At 43.8% G+C, this 20,552-nt stretch overlaps 1 protein-coding gene across 4 annotated transcripts in view; it reads left to right on the forward strand.

Annotated features, from left to right (window-relative positions):
* Nucleotides 1–19,233, forward strand: part of MUSK (muscle associated receptor tyrosine kinase) — a 56,948-nt gene extending 37,715 nt beyond the window's left edge. For 2 of the 4 annotated variants that reach the window (XM_065861552.2, XM_065861551.2), the window contains 8 exons: nt 1,442–1,617; nt 2,035–2,058; nt 5,138–5,226; nt 5,545–5,704; nt 6,998–7,187; nt 7,519–7,710; nt 12,449–12,597; nt 14,655–19,233. In XM_065861552.2, the coding sequence (XP_065717624.1) occupies nt 1,442–1,617; nt 2,035–2,058; nt 5,138–5,226; nt 5,545–5,704; nt 6,998–7,187; nt 7,519–7,710; nt 12,449–12,597; nt 14,655–15,331 (1,657 nt within the window). In that variant the 3' untranslated portion in view covers nt 15,332–19,233. The remainder of the gene's footprint in view (nt 1–1,441; nt 1,618–2,034; nt 2,059–5,137; nt 5,227–5,544; nt 5,705–6,997; nt 7,188–7,518; nt 7,711–12,448; nt 12,598–14,654) is intronic. The other 2 variants (XM_071802059.1, XM_071802061.1) reach the window with 1 other exon arrangement.
* Nucleotides 19,234–20,552: the final 1,319 nt, after the last annotated feature.

The following is a 20,552-nucleotide window of genomic DNA, read 5'->3' on the forward strand; positions in this document are numbered from 1 at the left end:
ATTTTGCAGTTACACACTGAATAAGGGGCTTGATTAAGGAAGCTCAGGCTTTAGAAATGAAGGCAGCTAATACAGTCCAGATCTCCCAAGTATTGGCCAGCACTTCAAATGCAAGGTTTTCCCATTTCCCTAGCTAAACTTTTCTTTACTTTAGAAAGTCATTCCTGTTCCACATGTTGTTTAACATAAAAAAAGATATATTACACCATCTGGCTGCATTCTGGCTTTCATGGAAGTGAGGAAGGAATAAACCAGCACTGGCTAAAATCAAACACAAGGCAGCTGGGCTTTGATGGCTTCAGCTGGGAGACTTAAATGGCATCCATTGGTGTTGCAGGAAAGCTGCTGCCCTGCTACAATTCCCAATGGCCTCTGTCCTTCATGTGCTTCAGAGGGTCTGCAGCATTGGTAGTCAACCCCAAAACTCATGGCCATTGGCTCTGACCAAAACTGTTGGCAATCTATAAGTAAAGAAACTACATCAGCCCACCAGGTGATGAATTTGACTAAAATCTTCACCACAGACTTGAGCAGTACTTCTCTGCATCACTGTGTCCTCTCCAACACCTGCCAGCACCCGTGGTGGTTGGAAAGGATGTGGAACTGCAAAAGACTTCAGCTGAGCTCAGCAAAAAATAACCTCTGCACATGACCTCAAAGCTCGTTTTGTGACTCAGGCTCTCAAGAATGAGTACAAAAATAAGCAAATCACTGATAAGTTGACTAATGCAACAAATGCTCAAACTTTCCAGTGTTTTTGTTTTTGTTTTGTTTTGGTTTGGTTTGGTTTGGTTTTTTTGTAGAATGGGTAAACACCCAAAACAGTTCATGCCAGTGAATGTTTCACATTATTATGGAGGTAATATATTAGGTAGGAGACAGTTAGGTCTCGTTTTCCAGGCACTGTAGAGGTTTTGCTGCAAACCTGGCAGATAAAAAGGGCACTGAAACGTGTCTACAGAGAAAAGGCAAAAACTGAATGGATGACTCTGTGAGGGAAATATTTACTTTTAGAAGATTAAGAATTGCAGCTCATGTCCTGTCTTTAATAGGTGACACTTTAATGTACAATTTAGGGAAGACAGATGAGTCTTTTAAAATGTACTCAAAAATGCTAAGACAGCTCCCACTCATAATGTTTATTAGTAGAAGATGGCAATGAATCTGTAGGAGAAGATGGGAATGAACTCCTCACACACTGTTTTGTGTGTTGTGTTTTGAGCATAACCCTGCTTCATTAAAAATGTTTCCTGAAGGAAGCTGTTACATTTTATAGAGTTTCCTTTATGGCTCATGACCCAGACAGACCAGCTTAAGGAAGCATAGCCCCACTAATGAATTTGTTTTGGCCTGAATAACCCCTGCACACCACTGCTAAGTGCAGCCATTGTTATCAAGCCATTGACTGCTGTATTCCACTGTTTTTTGCAAAATAATGTAGAGAGAATTGCCTTGCTGTAAAGGATCTCTACTGCTTTAAGGAATGGCTCTCAATGGAGGAAAACTCTCAGAAGGGGATATACAAACCAGGGCTGATGCTGCTCACCCTTCCCGAATGCAACAGGCTGCCCAGCCTGCACCAGGACCCCGGTGCCTGCACCCGCATCCCTTTCTTTGGTAAGGTGGCACACGCTGCCCATTGTCCTGAGAGCCGTGGTCTTGGTGAGGGAGGGGGAAGGATGCAGCCCATAAATTACAACTAAAGTTGGACTGTGGGTACTGTCCTGTCAGTCTCTGTGCATGGAACTGTGACAGCTGCACCAGCTGTTTGCCTGGCTTGTCAGACTGGGGTGCAGGAAAAAATCCCTCGTGTAAATAAAGCCTGGCTCTTTTTTGAGAGGGTCATAACAATCTCATAACAATCTCTGCCAAAATCAGTCTTAATGATGATTTCCTTTCAGGTGCCATTGCAAAGAAGCAAGCTGCTTAAGCACTGTTGGGAGGGAGCTTTTACCCATAGCAAGCTCCTGAGCAAGCAACCAGTCACATCACATCCTGTACAACCCCCTTACCTCTTGTCTTGTCTTTTTACAGATTTTAAGAAGGAGAATATAACCAGTAAGTAGACTGCTCCAGACTTTACATTTCTAAAGGTGGGCATGACGTTCTTTGTTGAAGATGCAGCTTGCATGTTTTTGTGTTTTGCTCTGGTCCTGGCTGGCTGGATTCAAGTTATTACCAGGGAATGACTGAGCTTTCATATCCAAGGCATGGGGAACGTATTTTCAGTTCTTCAGAGCTTGAAGAGAACATGTGCTAGTCACTATTGAAGGTGATTGGAGAGGCATGACGCTTTTAGGTGGTACCCTCCCATCCAGCTGTTTCTCCTTCTTTCTGCCCATTGCTGTAGTTTTGCTTTACACATTCAAACACTTCTGATAGAGCTACTGAGGTCATTCCAGCCTCACGGGCTGTCACTGACATGGTTACCTGCAGCAGGCTGACCTTGCAAGACATTATTGCCCCAAAGGCCCCAGCATTCTCCTCCAGTCACCTCTGAAATCTGTCTGCTTCCTGCATGAGCCCCCAACAACCAACAGTGAGACCCAGCCAGCCCCTGTGGAGCTGTTGTGACTTCTGTTGGCCTCCCACCCTGCTGCTGTTCACAGCTGAAACATGCATCTCCAGCTCTTCTAACTGATGCACAACTGCTGTTGGAAGCTCGCACACCGGACTTGTTCTCTTGGAAAAAGGAAGAACCTCCCTCTTGCCATGCTTCTCAGGAGGTGAGGTCTGCAGATTTGACAGATGCACTTTCTGCACTGAGAGAAAAAATGAAAAAAGGTGAAACAGAGAATTTTGGGCTCAAGCTGGTCACCCAAGCCACAGACACCTGGTGCTGCACACCTGGTAGAGAAGCACTTTAGCAGTCCATGGACACTCCAGCATCACTGCCCAATGCTGAGAGCCTGCAGCTGCAGCCAGCCCTTCCCTGGGGAAAGGGGCATGAGGGAGGGATGTCAGCAAATGGGTGATGAATTCAAGGGTTGGTTTCAGCCTCCTCTTGTGTGTTTGCAAGTTTGGAACATTGCCTCTGTCTTCTGTGTAAATGTGTGACCTTTTCATTCAGCTTTCACAGTGTTTTCCTAGGGTGGCATTGCACAGATGTGCACTATTCAGTCATGAATCCAGGACACAAAACTGACATTTTAGTGATATTGCCCCCTCTTTTTAGGTTTAGAGCCATTGTTATGCGCACAAAGATTTGGGGAGCATGAAGAGAACCACTTTTTAACTTGCCCATCAAAGTTATTTATCAAAGTCCAGTTGAACCACCTTTATTACTCCCTCTGTCTTTGTTGTAGCAAGACCCTGTATGAGAGCATCTGCATTTTCCAGGCCACCAAGCACTCAAGGGTGCTTCCTCAGTGTTACTGTTGTCCCTAAAGCACTTCACATTACTCCTCTAAGGTGTAATTCTGGTGTTTATTTCAGACCTGTGCAAAAGTTTTTTCATGTTGCTCACTAGGTCAGTCATGAGGCAGGTTTCACCCTTTACTTTCCTTGCCTTTGAATGTGAGACACGTAAAATGCTGGGCTCAGGCACAGAACTCTGTTCTAGAGCAGCTTAACAAGATTTTACACCTCTGCAGAGCTACAGGTACTGGTCATGTGTGGGCTGCTATCTTATTGCAGGTGTGAGACATAACATGGTTGCTTACACATCCATTGAAAAAGGTCAAGTTAGAGCATTTTACTTTGCATTTGTGATGGGTTAAGTGTGCTCATGAAGTCAATGGCCATTCCTACACTGATGTATTTGCACATCTTGGGTTACAGGAACATGATCCTGTGTCTGAGCTCACTCACCTGGAGCAAACGTCATGGTGGTGTTTCTACCTAGCCATGTTTAGTGCCTGGTGAAAGTTCAGGAAGCTAAAGGTCTATAAAAGACCCATAACTGCAATCCCAAGTGCAGGGAGAAAGAAAAAGGAGATAGTCATTGTGATGCATTTACTATGTTCTTCCTGCAGGAGAAACAGGACAATCTGCAAGGGTAAATTAGAACACATAGCCTTTGTCTCAGAGTTGGATGAAAACTAATACAAAGCTTCCATGAAACTGAAAAAGATTTGATTTAAAAAGATTTGTTTCAGAACAGGTCATGTTTCCTCCTGTTTTCCTTCTTCTGAACTGTGAGTTTAAGAACACAATAGAAAATAGAATTATGACAACAGTGTTTTCTGGCTTGTTAATTTATCTAACAAGGTTAATAGTGCAGTAGACCCTAATGCATGCCATCAATCAGAATGTTAGACCTTGGTCAGCAGAGTTTATGTAAGATTAGCTAGCATGTGTTTAAATGTGTAAAGCTGCATGTTTTCTGCTTTCTTCCTGCTTCCTAGATTCTGCCAGCATGCTTTAAAGTCTCCTATGAGGATAGGTGTTGTCTACATTTAAGTTTTGGGAACATATTCCTGCAGTAAAAGTGCTCTCAAAATTTTCTACTTAATTTTTCTGCAGCCAGACTAAGCCTTGTGTTTGAAAACAGGACTATGCATTCTTCATTATAAAGAACATTATTTTATACTGATACTGTTCCTTCAGACCTGTAGTTGCCTTCAGTGTGTAGTTTCCATGCATGCTGGAAACCATAATCTGATTCCAAACATTCAGCCTAAGAAGACAAGCACAGTACAGAGGCAGGGAAGAGGGATCCCAGGTCTTTGCTACCTATCCCAGGAATATGGGTGTCTTCCTGATAGTCACCCCTGTAAGGGTGCAGGCTGGCAATCACGCAGCCAGCACTGAAATTTGCTTTCAGCCTTGCTTTGGCCTGGGTGGCTTTGCTGTGGTTCTGCTTGGCACTTTCTGTGTGGAAGCACTGTGGATTGAGTAGATGCAGGGCAACCATCCCAGGCACATGGCCTGTTTTCTTCATCTGAAAGAGCTCCAGTTCCCTCTTTGGAGTTTTACCAGATTTCATATTGTGTTTTGAGCAAGAAGTCCATGTAAGTGTGAACAGGAGGCTAAGCAATTCCCTGGCTGTGATTGTCTGGTCCTTTTGCGTGCTTCAGATCTGTTGCTAATTGCCACATGCTCCTGTGTAATTACATGAAGTTTATTCTCGTGAGCCTCCACAGCAGGATGTGGTCTGAGATGCCCTGACCCCATGCTGTTTTTTATTTTTTCCTAGGGACTTGCTACAGCGGCAATGGCCAGTTTTACCAGGGCTGGGCCAACGTCACGGCCTCTGGCATTCCCTGCCAGAAGTGGAGTGACCAGGTGCGCATCAGGGTGAGACCCAGCGAGCGGAGAGCCATGCTCTGCCTTTTGAAAGAGTTTCCCAAATCTGGGCAGCTCAGTCCCAGTAGAAGCTGACCAGGGGACGGGTTGCCTTCATTCTTGAGTTCACTGGTGTTTCACACCCTCTTCCTATTTCAATCTGCAAGTTCTCTTTCCCATGGCAAGATGTGTTCTCTGTCATTCTGGCAGGCTACCGAAAAGCTGTTTTACCTCTGCGTTTCTTTGCTCCTTTGTTCTGCTAATACCACCAGGAAAGATTACACTGAAACATTAATCCATTTTGTTTCCTCTCCCAAGGCTCCCCACTTGCACAGGAGGACACCTCAGGTTTTCCCTGAGCTGTCTGATGCTGAGAATTACTGCCGCAATCCAGGAGGTGAGAACGAGCGTCCCTGGTGCTACACAAAAGACCCATCCGTGACTTGGGAATACTGCAGCGTGTCTCCCTGTGAGGATGGTAGGCAAATGCAGTGTATAATTTCTGTCACCGTGGCTGTTTTGAGGACACGTGAGGTGTTTGCATTCTGAGCGCTCACAGCCTCACTGATCTGTTCTCTATTCAGGGTTCGGCCAGTCCTGGGCCTTCTCAGATTCACTCAGCATCTTTAGCCAGAGGATGCTATATACACCTTAAAGATGGGAAAACGAACACAGGCAAATGGAACACCTTGCTCCAGGTTATGTTCAGGCCAAAGAATGAAATCAAATTTCCTGTGGTATTATGAGAAATGGATTTGCCACACTGTGTTTTGATGAGAAGGCAGGGTTTCAGGCATATTTTCCAAAGTTGTTTTGCTTCTGATAATTATTTTCAGTAATAAAACCCAATTCTAACTAAAAACGAAACTAAAAAACATGGAAACTTTGTTGCTCTGTGATGTTGAAACTAGGAGGTCTTTCTGTTGTTTCTTGTTCAGAGAACAGGACATTTTTGAAAATATTTCATCCAAAAATTGTGGTTTCTGGATGTCAGTGTTTGGAAATAAGATGATTCTGCTTGCACAGAGAACAGGATTGCTGTGGATTTAAGGGGACACAAGTCAGTATCAGTTTAGCTCTCCTCAAAAAGAATAGTTTAAATTTCTTTCTGTTCTTAATTGTTCCATGTACAGATTAACCTTTTCTAGAACGTCTCAGAAAGTACTCATCAGATGGCTACCTGACTATTAAATTTATTTATTTATTTATTTATTTTTCTCAAAGAAAGAGCCCAATGTATTTTACACTGGTCTACCATTTTTTCCCCATAGAGACACTGAGATGCAAATTGTTGGAGGCAAGGGGATATTTCAGGAAAGTATCACTGTGTACTTGGTTTTTACACTCCTCCCTGCAGATTCCTTTCAGGACACATGGTACATTGTGGTCCACATTGTAAACCATTGATCTTTCCCACTGCAGACATTACTACATTTGAATACTGTTGAGACCATCAGATGTGATCTCCCATCTGCATCTCTTGCAGACTATTCCTTACCAAGTTTGTTTCCCTGGCTCAATGGGAACTGTGTATTGGTCTTTACCAGATTGTGGGTTTTCACATTTGGCAAGCAGAAACAGGTTTTGCTTCCTGCAAACTAGGCTTCCCTAATATGATCCTCTCATAGTCATAGAGTTGTTATCTGTAATATCAGTAATTCCTAGGCTATCAGGCTAACTGTAAATAACTCTCAGAGAAAGCTCTATAAACTAGCAGAGACATAACCTCCTGATTATTTTAAATTTTTTTTTTTTTTTTATTTTATTACAGCATCATTATCACTAGGAACAAAAAAACCAAATGGAGAGACACCAAATCTTCCCCCTCCTCCTCCCTTTTCCCCCACATACTCCATGACTGTTATAATCTCAGTCATCTCCAGCTTTGCTCTGGTTGTGATTCTCAGCATTTTCATCCTGGTTTGCTGTCGTCGGCGAAAGCAGTGGAAAAACAAAAAAAGGTAAAGCTTGGGACTTCATTCAAGGCAACAATGTTGCTTTGAAAGAGGGCTTGCCTGTTTCTGAGAGTACAGTCCTGTGAATTCCTGGTAGAGGGCAATAGCCATCCCTGTGACTGTGTCAGCCCAGTGCAAGCCCTGGTGCTAGAGCAGAAGGTGGTCTGGTGGGTCTTTTGGGGACAAGGCATGACACCTTGCTGCAAGGCTCTTTCTGCAGCCCTGCTACACTTCCCTTTTCCATTCTGGGATTAAACAGCTCTGGAGGAGGTGCAGATAGTTATCTCCTGGTTGAGGGGTGTGTGCACACTGACCAAAAACTGTTCAATCATTTCAGAGAGTCAGAGACACCAACGCTCACCACTCTGCCCTCCGAACTCCTCCTGGACCGGCTGCACCCCAACCCAATGTACCAGCGGATGCCCCTTCTCCTCAATCCAAAATTGCTCAGCCTGGAGTATCCCAGGAACAATATTGAATACGTGAGAGATATTGGGGAAGGAGCATTTGGGAGAGTCTTCCAAGCAAGGTAGGCAGCCTATGTGTGAGACCTCTCTATCCAGAGGTTCCCTGGAAAAAATTGCAGTCAGGCACTGGAAGTTCATTCACTCAAACCAAAATTAAGTGCAGGTGTGCAATGTAGTTCACTTGGTCTCAAATAATTGTTTCTGTTGTCCACTGCGTTCTTTCTGTATTTGTTAACCTTTTGACATAAATGACTCTCTTTCTCTGTAGTAGATGCAATGTCTTACATACCAAAGTCTGGTGTAAAAGCTTAGCTAAATGTATCATCACTGTTTTTGCCAAGAGTATTGTGATGTGACCTATTGTGAAATTCTTGCATTTCCCAGTATTTTGGGAAATATCAGTGTGTGGTGTTCTCCATTATAATGCCAACACTGGCCAGTAATTACCATAAAGGGCAACATGTCACACTACAATTAGGTCCTGACCCAGTTTCCACTTGATTCAGTGGCAAAACCAAAGTAAATCAAAAATCCCCTAAAAACTCAACACACTTAGGCCAACTTTTTTTTTTTTTTTTTTTTTTTAATTCCTGTGTCCCCTTTAGTTACTAATTTTTTATTCTTGGAATTTGCAGCCATTGTTTCTTGTTTAAAATTTAAAGTATTAGATGAGATCCCAGTTCTGTTAAATTTCATGGGACGTGAGATCATGCACTTCTGTGAACACAAAGAATGTTTCATTGAAAAATCCAGATATGAACCCAGTGCTGCCTACACTGAGGTGGGTGTCTTGGTAACCTTGACGGAGGCCATAATTTCCACGTGACAGTCTTTGGCCAGTACTGGTCTCCTTGGAAAATTGCATCCCCAAACTCCTGACAGTGGACAGACTGTCCAGTTCCATCATTACTCTCCTTTACAGTTATCAGGTTTGGGATGTAGCTGATTTTGTAGCTGTGTCTGGAGTAGTGTATGATGACCTCAAAAAAAAACAGGGGAGTATCAGCATCCCACCATGGGACAAGATGTGCCTGGTGGAAATGCTCCCATTGACTTCAAACTGCTCCCATTGACCCTACTTGTAAAAAGCCGTCATAATTGCATATACTTTGAATGTTTATAGTTATGCTGTTGGTATACCTGCTAGGAAATGAGCTACACATAGGTTAAATGTGTCAAAGCAGTGAAACAGTTTCAATAGCCATGATGGATTTTTCTTCTAATGAAGGGACATGTTTTTTCTAATGGAAGAAATGCAGGCATACTTTAATACAGAGAGAGCTAAAAATAACAAAGTTCGAAGGGCGTGCAGTGGGAAAATCACAGATGCTTAGCCTGTGATTGATTTTTAGCCTGGATGGCAAAGCCAAAAGCATCTGAGCTTGAGAGGAGAACAAAGCTGTAGGAACGGCACCACAGGGGAGCTCAGGCATCGGGTGCAGGGGCACAGGGCAGCTCTCGTCCAGCCGCAGCACAGCTCTCTGGTTGCCCAGCGGAGCATGGTCGTTCTGCTTGCACGGCGGGGGTGTTCACTGCACGGCGGGTGTGCAAGCAGGGAGGGTGGTCTTCCTGCCAAATGCTGCTTTGGCCGTGAGCTGGAAGCATAAATATAATTTAAGTGCTGGACAAACCTTTCTGAGCTGGAAATCACTCCCACTCACATGGATCAGGACCTCTCAAAGGGTATTCAAATGTCACTAAAGCACTGGGTTAAGCAAGTGCTAAAGTGGTGTAGAGACCTTTATGTGGATTTCATCCATCCCGCTGCTGCAATTTCTTTTAATTAAACCCTTTTGCTCTTGTCAGTGGAAACTGGGAGAAAAATAGAGGGAAAAAAAAGCAAACAACACATCTTAGCTAGCATTGTAAAGTGCAGAGTACCATATCCTGTGAAACACTTGCTCTCTGTGGCTTGGAAAAGAAGCCACAGAAATATTGTCTCTGAGTAGCTTCCTTATTTTTATTAATATCTCTACCAAGAGTCCCTCCAAGGCCTTCTATTTCCAGGGAACTTTTAAGCCACTGGCATTTCTGTGCATCTCTGGCAGATCCACATAGACTGCTGATCCAGTAGTGCCAGCTGTGCATCCCTTCAGGTTACTGAAGATATCACAACTCAAATCACTGCCTTCCCATCTCATATGGATAAAATGTACTTGTCTACGTGTGTTAAATGGACATTTCAAGCTAAGTTTAGCAACCCTTTTACTTCTCCTCGTCTCATGTTTCTCCCTCTCCTGTAAACACAGCTCTGCACATGGCGCCAGCACTGCCTTTGCCAGTTGGCTTGCTCTGAGTCCTGATTCAGTGTTTACTCACTCCTGGGTCAAGCAACATGTTAGGACAGGAAGCGTCTGGCTATCATTTACCAGCTTCTCCTGAAAGGCTGCTGTCTTAACCAAGGGTAGCTTCACACTGGAAAGGATGAGGAAGTAACTGGTTACACTAACAGATGTCCTTAAGACAAGATTCAGGACCTGGCTCAGGTCTGTCCTGACTGGTTTGTGATGGCTGACTAAGGATCCTTTCTCCCTGGGAGGACCATGATGGCCCCACATGCCACCAGAGCACCATCCCCATGTGATTCAACACAGCTCAGCTTGCAGTTTTTTTCAGACGTGGTGCTCCATGGTCCAGACTAAGCCTGAAGCTCAGGATTGCCTAAAAGCTTGGATGTGGGGTCTTTGCTAGCAGACCTGTAGATCCCCACTACAAAGGCACAGCCTGTTTTCTCTGCAAGAGACAAGGTTGGCTTGAAGGTCAGAGTTTCTCTGACAGAAGTTTCCTCACGTTCTTTCTAGGTGTAAAAGGTGTTTCTTTGACTTGCTGTCTCAAATATAACTGAAAAACAGTAGAGATGTTAATTAGAAAAAACACACAAACCCACGGCAAAAATGAGCCACTGCCAATTCAGAGCACTCTCCTGCCTGTGTATGAATTTCCCCAAAAGCCAAATGTTGCCAGCGTTGCACAAATCCATTAATGGTGAAGAAAGAGAGGACAGCTGCTATCCATCCTGTGTGCTTATGATGGACATTTCTGCTAAGGATTTAGATGATCATGAGAAAGAAAACCCCAGGTAGTTTCTGTTGATACTTCCCAGTAGAATAAGTTTACCTCTTTTCTAGAAAGCACTCCACATTCTGGCCTGCCGCCTGAATTCTCCTGGAGCTGTGCTTGCCCCTCCTTTGGCACTGCACTAGGTCTGCTAGGCAGTGGTGAGTGGTAATCTACAATGAGGCTGGTTTGAAGAGATAAAGGCACTCCTCTTTTTTACTTTTAAATGCTCTATTGGTTTCTTTAGGCTGTTGCTGCTGACTTTCTCGAGTGTTGAGTTCAAGCAGCATCTGGTGGGTGCTAGTACTTCTCCTATTAGACTGGAAATTTGTTGCCAGCACAAGGGTAAAAAAGGAAGACGTGTTGCTGCAATGAAAGCAGTAGCAGACAAGGGTGGAGTCTGCTCCTCTGCTCCAGCGTGCCAGACCTGCTCACCCAAGCATCTCAGCTGCGATCCGGCCACCTGTGAGATTCCTTTCACGATGGGCACCCTGCCATCTTCTGACATTTGACATTTACAGCGTCCAAGTGCAACTGTTGCAACAGCCATATGTCTGGAGTAGATGACAAGGAAACTGGAAGTTTGCTTTGGAAATCGGAACCTTATCTTGGGGCTACTGAGCAGTAAAATAACCTGGCATTTGAGCAATGAGAGGGCAGTTGGGCTGGTGTAGTAACACGACACATAAATGGGCACCACTCTTCACGGGCTCTGGCTGATAAGGAGTGTGTTTTAACTGCAGGAACCCTGGAAAGAATTGGTGTGGGCAACAAAATGCAAGTCTGAGGTTTGATGCACGTTTGAAGAGTGGAATGCGACTCTCCTTTGGTGACATCTAACCCTAAATGTTTGGCAAGCCCATCTCATTACACTTGTTGAGGGTGCAGCGACCTGTGGATAAGGAAACAAAATGAGTCTGTGATTACTCAAAGTCAGGAAGCCGTTTCCTATGGATTTGTGTCTCTAAGCTCTACCTGAAAATTCACCAGTGTCTTAATACAGGTGTAGTCATCTATTACCCTTTTCTTCAGACATGGCATATATATGCTTTATCCCTTCTGTCGTGTCACTTTTTTCCACTATACTTGCAGGGGAATAACTATTTCCCAGACCTCAGCTCCACCATGTTAAATTCAGATGAAATTAGCTAATGGGTTTGTAATTTATGGAATTACAGGCACACACAAAGGTCACACATACACACGGAGAATGGGAGCAAAAGGCTATTTTCCCTACAAAACCAGGGGAACACACTTACCGTAATTGTTACTTTCACTCTAATGGTAGTAAGATGTACCAATGCCACCATTATGCCAGGTATGGGACAAGACACAGTGTAAAGAGGCTCTCTCAACATTTTCATATAAAATACATTTATTTTTAACTCTGGTAAGCTCAGTCATTACACCCTAAAAGTGATTTGGTTGGACTGAAGAGTCCCTCCTTCCCTCTGTGAAGTTTCTGATGTGACCTCCAGCCCAAGGAAAGGTTATTGCTTACCAACCTGTTATTTATCTACCTCTTTACCAGCCATTTAGTCCCCCTTGAAATAAATTCTGTCTCTGTACTATGCAATACCCAGATGGTCTTTCATGTTCCTTCAGTCAGTGCTCGGGCCTTATAACTTTTCCACATTTTTTTTTGTTTTTCTGTAAGCCTGTTCTTTGGCACAAGAAACAGAGCCTACACTTGATGTGCATGGATCCATCACCAATTCTTGCCTTTCTCCCCTCCCTTTGCAGGGCCCCAGGGCTGCTGCCTTACGAGCCTTTCACAATGGTGGCGGTGAAGATGCTGAAGGAGGAAGCATCTGCAGACATGCAGGCTGATTTTCAGAGGGAGGCAGCCCTCATGGCTGAGTTTGACAATCCAAATATTGTCAAGCTTTTAGGTATGTGAATGAGGTGCTTGTGTACAGGTACCATCTTCTCCAAATCTGCTGTGGGTTTGTTGGTGGTGCAGGGATGATCACACATGCATAATGCAAATGCAAATGCTGGTCTCTTACAAATGCCCCTTGCAAAAGAGGTGAGCTTGTCTATGTGCCATTGCACGCTCCGCTAAATTGTTCACCATAACACAAGTCTCAAAATGTGGTTCTGATGCTGTCACCTTAACAGGATGGTGCACTGTAATAAACCCTCTTGGTTCTGCATTGAGTATGCTGAACATCTTTCTGCCTTGCTCTGCTTCCAGCTTAATGGCCTTGGCACAGACATCTTACAGGGAAGACACAAGCTTCCTGGAGCTATGATTTATTTTGCGGGTACTTAAAAAAAATAGGCACAAGTCTTGTTAGTTTTATGAGTCCCATTTACTATTGTGATGTCTGAACACTCAGCAACATTAAAAAAAACAAAATGAAACAAATGAGCAAAAAAAGCCAATCACAAAAATGGTCTCTCCCTTCCCTTTCCAGCTGAAATGAAACCCCAGTTTACTGGGTTTTTTAGAAAGTCTAGGTGCCACAGCTTAACTAATTTAGCATTCTTCTGTGAAGAAAGCTGCCGACTGAATTTTTTTTTCAGTAACTTTTCATTTTTTGGCAAAAGTAGAAATTGCTAGAAACCCTCACCTGGCAATCCTGTTCTAAGGTTTTTTGTGCATATCTGATCCCTGTGAAGAGGCAGCTGAGATCTTGATTTATTTCAATAGCAAGCTCCAAAAAGTATAGAAATACACAACTCCCAGTTTTGTTAAAGCTGGATTGATGCAAGTACTTTGGCTACAGAGAAGAAAAGCAGGAAATGCCCCAAACTCAAATAAACATTGCGTTTATTGTCAACGTATTTTAGGTCAGGAAAGGACAAAGATATAGGAAAAAAATAGTTTCACACTGTGAGGGTGTTGAGAAAACAGTCACATTTTTGAAGACAGCTTGGATGATAAAGGTCTCACATACACTCCTCATGCTTGTCAGATCCTGATTGTATCATACTGGGAACAGCTATCTGTTTTTCCTCAAAGATTCAAGTGTTAGGTCATCAACAAGAATTTCAGATTTCACAACAAGTTGGATCACCAATTGCTAAATGATGACCCTCAGAAAGCAAAACACATGCATTCTAAATGGTGGCTTTTGCTAGTTGGCAATTTAATAACAAGCAGGCAAATATTTTTGCCATATTACTGTATGCTCAGTAAAACTGCTGGGAGATGGGTCCTGTGCTGATGCTGCCCCCCAATAAAGCTGGTGCAGGGCCAAGAATGTTCCCTTCAGTGGGACTAGGTTCTGCATCTATCAGATGTGGCAAATCTCTCCTTTTTGAGATCTGTTTTTCCTTTGTCTTTCTTTCATATTTGAGTATCTGTCATTCCAAAACTAATTTCTGCAACCAACATTTTTTACACGAGCTGTTTGAAAAAAAAAAAAAAAGGAAACCCCAAAGAAGTTGTGGTGGGAGTGTCTTTGCATTTCAGGTATTCCACTGGACCCCTGAACATGTCCCTTATGATTACTCCTGAAGTCTCCCTGCATATGTGTAGACCCTACACCCATATCAGTATAAATACAATAATTACCACAAATAAAAGTATTAAAAAATACTTTAATCAGAACTATAAAGGTCACTTCCTGAAAGTATGTCCTTCTGGTTGCACCTTGGAGAAAACAGAACTTCTGTCAATGCAAACTTAAGCAGAACTGAACTTTTAAGTAAACCTAGCTCCGAAAGTGTATCTTTTTCCTGGGATGTCCAGACAAATCAACCATGATGTGTTAGCATCTTCCACGGAGCTCAGCATTAGATCCTTGGTGAGGGAGCTTCAAAGACCCAAAGGCGTGCATGCAAATTGATGATATTTACATGCTTCATCAGTCTCTCTGTCCCTTCGCACACTCTAGAAAGTCTTCTCTTTGTGTAAGTATTTTGGGATCTTTTCAGTTTTGCACAACAGAGCCATTTTCACTACCCAAATTACCTTTGTGGCGCTTCTGTCTTGTTCCAGGTGTGTGTGCTGTTGGGAAACCCATGTGTCTGCTGTTCGAGTACATGGCCTACGGGGATCTCAATGAGTACCTGCGCGACCGCTCTCCCCGCAACCTCTGCAGCCTGGTGCGCAGCAGCCTGGAGGCGCGGATCCGCCTGCCCAACCCGCTGGCTCTCTGCTGCACCAGCCAGCTCTGCATCGCCAAGCAGGTGGCTGCCGGCATGGCGTACCTCTCCGAGCGCAAGTTTGTCCACCGGGATTTGGCCACCAGGAACTGCCTGGTTGGGGAGAACATGGTGGTCAAAATCGCTGACTTTGGTCTCTCAAGGAACATGTATTCAGCCGACTATTACAAAGCGAATGAGAATGACGCCATCCCCATCCGCTGGATGCCCCCCGAGTCCATTTTCTACAACCGCTACACTACCGAGTCCGATGTGTGGGCCTACGGGGTGGTGCTGTGGGAGATCTTCTCCTACGGCATGCAGCCCTACTACGGGATGGCTCATGAGGAGGTCATCTACTATGTGAGGGATGGGAATGTCCTCTCCTGCCCAGACAATTGTCCCCTGGAGCTCTACAACCTGATGCGTCTCTGCTGGAGCAAGCTACCTGCTGACCGGCCAAGCTTTGCCAGCATCCACCGTATCTTGGAGCGCATGTATGAGAAGGCTGTGGCCACCCCGTCAGTCTGAGGGATGTGCCTAAGGGATCCCCCATGTCCACATGTCCAGACTGACTCAGACCAACCCATGGGCTCCCAAGAGGTGGCTCTGTGCAAAGACCTGCTTTAGTGGAAGGAGAAACAGCTCATTCCTCTGCCAAGCAAGATGTGTGGACTGCACCTGTCTACGGTGGGATATACTTCCTGAGTGGGTGTGGGACTATGCCTTCCAAACGACAAGGCTGACACCTGGCCACCAGGCCTCAACTCCTTGGGCTGGTGAAGGTCCTGGCCATGCTAACTCATTACCTATATTGGGCATTTCCAGGAGTGCAGAGTCCACCAGGGAAAGCAAACCAACATTTTGCCGGTGGCACTTCCCCTCCTAACAGGTCTTTCCATGTCCTTCTGCATTTATGCTCTTGGCTTTTACCTTTTTCTTCCCTTCCTCAGACGTTTTCAAGTTTAATTAAAAAAAAAAAAAAAAAGATTGCAGAATTCAATCTTTTTGGGGATACTTTTTACTATTTTATTTTTTGTGTACTTACTTTTATAGAAAAAGTATGTTTCTGAAGCCATAGCCACATTCTTTTTTCTTTTAAATTCCACCTTCTCTTGGCACTCATGAACATAACATTGACAAAGTTAAAACTGGAGCCTGCAGGACCACTGGCAACCTTCCTCATCTCATGTTACACGGATGAGCAAATGCCTGTCAAGCATCGAGCCAAACTGGAAGTCCACGTTGAGGTTCATCTGATGTTTGTTAAGATCTCACCCAAATCTTGCTTCAAGCATTGCATCCCATCTTTCCTGCATTCCCCTGCACCAAAGCCTATTGTTGCTAAGGGAGAAATTCATCCCAAAGGCCTGATTGTGTACCTGGTAGGTCTCCTAGGTGTATTTATTTGCCTCTGCCTGCAGTATGGTCCTCACTGTGCTGAGAGCAGGGAGAAATGCAGCTCCTGTTGCAGAAATGTGGTAGGTTGTGTTAATTATTTCTCTCATTTTCCCTTTCTGTCTTTGCCTGGTGTTTCTGGTTTTCTTTTCCTGACAGCAGCTTCTAAGCCCTGTAAGTCCCACTGCAATGCTGGTGGCCACCTGACTTTGTGCTGCAGTTTACAGGCACAGAAGTAAGGAAGGCAGACACCCGTCATCAGTGGCCTTCAGAGACAATCTAATAGTCAAGAGAGGTGGAAAAAAGGCGAGTTCAGACACCACATGAAGTGTTGCAACTTGTCCATCTACAGGACAAAGGTTAGACTACCCTGGTTACACACTGTCCACAGTCGACCTCCAAACACCAGATATTGTTTATCTGCTAAAAGTTCTCTGGATTTTAATGTATACTCCAGCATCAGAGAAAATTGTGTTCCTCTGAGGACAGGTTTCACCTTTTCGTTGGTTGGGCAGCAAGGAGCAGTTGTCCCAGATCCCCATCACTGACGTGAAACCTAGCCAGGGCAGGAATGTGTGTTATCCCCCCAGAGCAGGAGCTACAGTGAGTGAGTGGCTGGTGTGGCTTTCATAACTGGGATGCACTGGTGAGGTCTATCCAAGGAACAGCAGCGGAGAGTAGCCATCTCTAGGGCTAAGCTTAAGGATAAGCTTAAAAAGCTTTGCCAACCATTACAAAGAACAAAACTGGAAAACATGCACCTCCCTCTGCTCTTTTCCTGTAATGTGAGATAATGACTGATACATCATAATTTTATTTTTCTTTTTTTTTTCTTTTTGTTTTTTTTACTAATCTTAGCTCATTCTGCTTGTGGACACAAAAGCATAGTCTAGTGTTTTCAGACCGCTGATGTCAATTTCATTTGAAGCAAAGAGCTCACAACTACCCAAGACAATGAGAGGAATGAGGAATCTCTGTTTGGGCTTAGAAACATCAAAATGCTAAAAATGCTTGGATATTTGCACAGTGAGCACAAAATGACCAGTGCTATCTTACTCATTCAGCAGTCCTGCCATCGTGCTACTATGACACCACAGTGAGGTCTAGATGCTTAAAAAAAATCCCCCAAATCCTAAATTCAAATAAAACAGTTACTGGAGGTCCTTACTTAGCTACTTACATTATGATCACCTCACAGCCCTCAGCATTAAATTCTGTTAGGTTTTGTCAGCCACCCGTCTTTCCTCCCTGCTCTGTGGCAGCAGGGGTGCGGAGGCGAGTCTGGAGGGATGGGGGTGAGAGGCACCCCATCTGAGCTGAGATCCCTGCAGCCTCTGCAGAGCTGAGCCCCGGAGCACAGCCCAGCAGCTGCTCCACTTTTGTAACACAAGGTGCAAATTCAAGAGCCTTGTGGCACTCACAGCAGCAGGGGTCTTGTTGCTCCCCTCAGGGAGGGCAGGGTCAGAACTTATACTCAGGTAGCACCAAAGAAGGGGAGCAAGAACAATTTGAAAAACTTGTACCACATGCTAATGTGAGCAAACACACCTGTTTACAGTCCAAATGATGGTCTGCCTTTCTGCCTTCTAGCATCGCAGGGCTGGCTTCAGTCACTCTCTCTCAATTTCCCCCAGCTAGACTTCTTTGAAATGCCAGTCACTGTTTTCTTCTTGTTTTCATGTGGGGTGAAGTTTTATGCCTCTAATGTCACATGCTGTGAAGCTTTCCTCACTTTCTTTTTGAAAGAGGGACTCTCGCAAACATGGAAGAGTACCCTTTTCATTGCACTTTTCTAGCCCAAATCCTTCTCCCAACTATCCTGCATTCAGGTCAACGTGGGCCTGCATTTATAAGAGTGTGGAAAATTTGGTTTTCCTTGTCCAGCATTCCAGCCTTTGCACTATAAGCATGCATTGAACTGTGTGACAGTGAGTGACTGCAGGATGGGACGTAAAATGCTGCCTGTGTAGTAGGAGGAAAGACATAATTTCAAGATGAACTCACAGAGAAGCTCTCTGCCGCATGCTCTCCAAGGATGATAATCACGTCTACGTTGTGGTCCAGCAGGAGGGCTTAGCACCTAAATGGCGATGTCCTTTGAGGATTAAATGGTAGAGAGACCTTCTGGTGCCTTGGCATGTGGCTGGATTTTACCCTGAGAATTTCCTCCTTTTGTATACTTTGCAGCTTGCTAAAAGCTGGAGATTGAATTTAATGATTTGCCTTCTTTCACAGCTTTCTTTTCTCCTCCTTTTGTTTAAGACTTCTGTTTTCTTCAGCGAATGTTATATAGTCTGTTACTCCAGAGATGTAGAGACTTTTCTAATATAACTATTACATAACTCGAGTTATTTTGAATGTGAAGAAACAAAAGGATTGTGAGAGAGTAGAAGAGAAAGGAAAATTTGTTAGTCAAAAAGTTGATGGTGAGCAAAAATATTTTGTACTCTCTGGTTTGGGTTTATAATTCACACCGACAAAGAAGATGAACCAAAAATGGACATTTTGGTGCTTTGGTTCTTGTTCCAACTGATGGCAGAAGGAGCCTTGCAGTCCGTGACACTGGGTGAGAACCCTGAGGAGAAGATCTGCAGCACGGTTGATGTACACATCCCCTCTGCAAGGGCCCTGCCCAGAGTGTTTGCAGCATTTATACTTATCCTGGATGACACAGTGTGAAATTTGATCCACCAAACAACACAGAAATCCTCTCATGCTCCTGTGACTCTGTTTAACAGTTGCATTTAAAATGTGAGTTAAAATGTTAAATTCCATAATTGATTGGACACTGCCTGCAATGTGATCAAGTTTGATTTAGAGGAATTGCTTCTCAAACACCTTGTGGACTAAACTCAGCTGTCTGGCTTCCTTTCTCCAAGATATGTAATAGTTATTATCATGTGATTATTTGTTATACATTTTGTGAATGATGGCTTTGAAAGGCATCCCAAGCAGAGATGTACATTTCTCATTATCTCAACCTGTGTAACTCATGTGTGCAATATTTTATAAATAAAGACATATCAGAAAAAATATTATAGTGATTCTGATCTCTCTGTTCTCTTCCTTCTTCAGCTCTGGATTAATTTCTGATGCATTTAATATTCTTAAAACAGATTTATTACTGCTTTAATATCACAATGGTTATACTGTAAACAATTGCAGTTATAAGTTAGCCTACTATGTGTGCTCAAAGGCATGTTTTGGTGGGTTAAATTGGATGCTACAGGAACACATTAAGAGACTATAGACTCAATAAGATGCTTCAAATGAGGCAGCCAGTCAGGTTGACCTGGAGGAGGCTGTTTTGCAGGACAACATACGGGCCCCAGCAGTCAAGCGCTGGGCCCTCGGCATGATGGGTCCTTGTCCTGACACTAATGATGCAAGGAGGAGAGAAAGGAAGGTGTTTTTACAGCAGCACGGGCTGGAGTCCCTTGATCACTTTCCCAATGTGAAAGATGTCTCATGTAGATGGGAATGACATCTGCCTCGCCCCTGATTTCTGCTGGCATTTGTGCCTGGGTTCTGATTTCACACATTGACGTGCTGAGAAATAGAGCATGGTGTAATGTCCAAATGAAAGTGAGTTTGCTGTCTGTTGAACACAGCCGAGAAAAACTTGTCACTGATCGGCTTATCTGAAAAGCCATTAACTCCTTTTTCTGCACATGATTCTTGAGCATGAACTCCTTCAGTAAGTCTATGGGAATTTTACCTATTTTAAAATTCATTGCAAATATTTGACAATCAGATTTAGGAGTAAATCAAACTTCCTGACAACAATTAGCCAGGCAAAGCATAAGTACGTATATATATATATATATATATGTGTGTGTGTGTGTGTGTGTGTGTGTATATATATATATTTTTTTTTTTTTCCCCAAATACAATGGGAAATGTTTTCTGTGCATCATCATGCTTGAAATCTTAGAAAAAAATAAGTGTTGTGTAAACATTATCCTCTCTAAAAAGTCAATAATGAACTAGGAAAAGAGTTACTTTTTTGTACTTTTGATTGGGGTGAATCATACTAAAATGGCTGGCTCTTGCATGCCATGTTTTATCAAGATGCAAGAAGAAGAACCCCCATTTCTCATCACAAAACCAAGTGGTTTTTTAATCTTTGGAGATGAATTTTTTTAGCCTGGGCTGAAAGGTTGACCCTATGACAGAACCTTCCACAGCATGATCACCACCAGGCTCCCCCTCCCTCCAACCCTCCTCAAATGACCTGAGTTGGGCAACACAAGCAGATGTCCCCAATGTCATGAGTCACCATGTGTGGGAGTGGACAGTGTGAGGAAGCACGCCTCGTGCAGGGTAAGAAAGAGGTTTCACTCAGCCCTCGGCA

This window comes from Patagioenas fasciata, chromosome Z (genome assembly GCF_037038585.1).
Source record: "Patagioenas fasciata isolate bPatFas1 chromosome Z, bPatFas1.hap1, whole genome shotgun sequence".
NCBI classification, from domain to species: Eukaryota; Metazoa; Chordata; class Aves; order Columbiformes; family Columbidae; genus Patagioenas; species Patagioenas fasciata.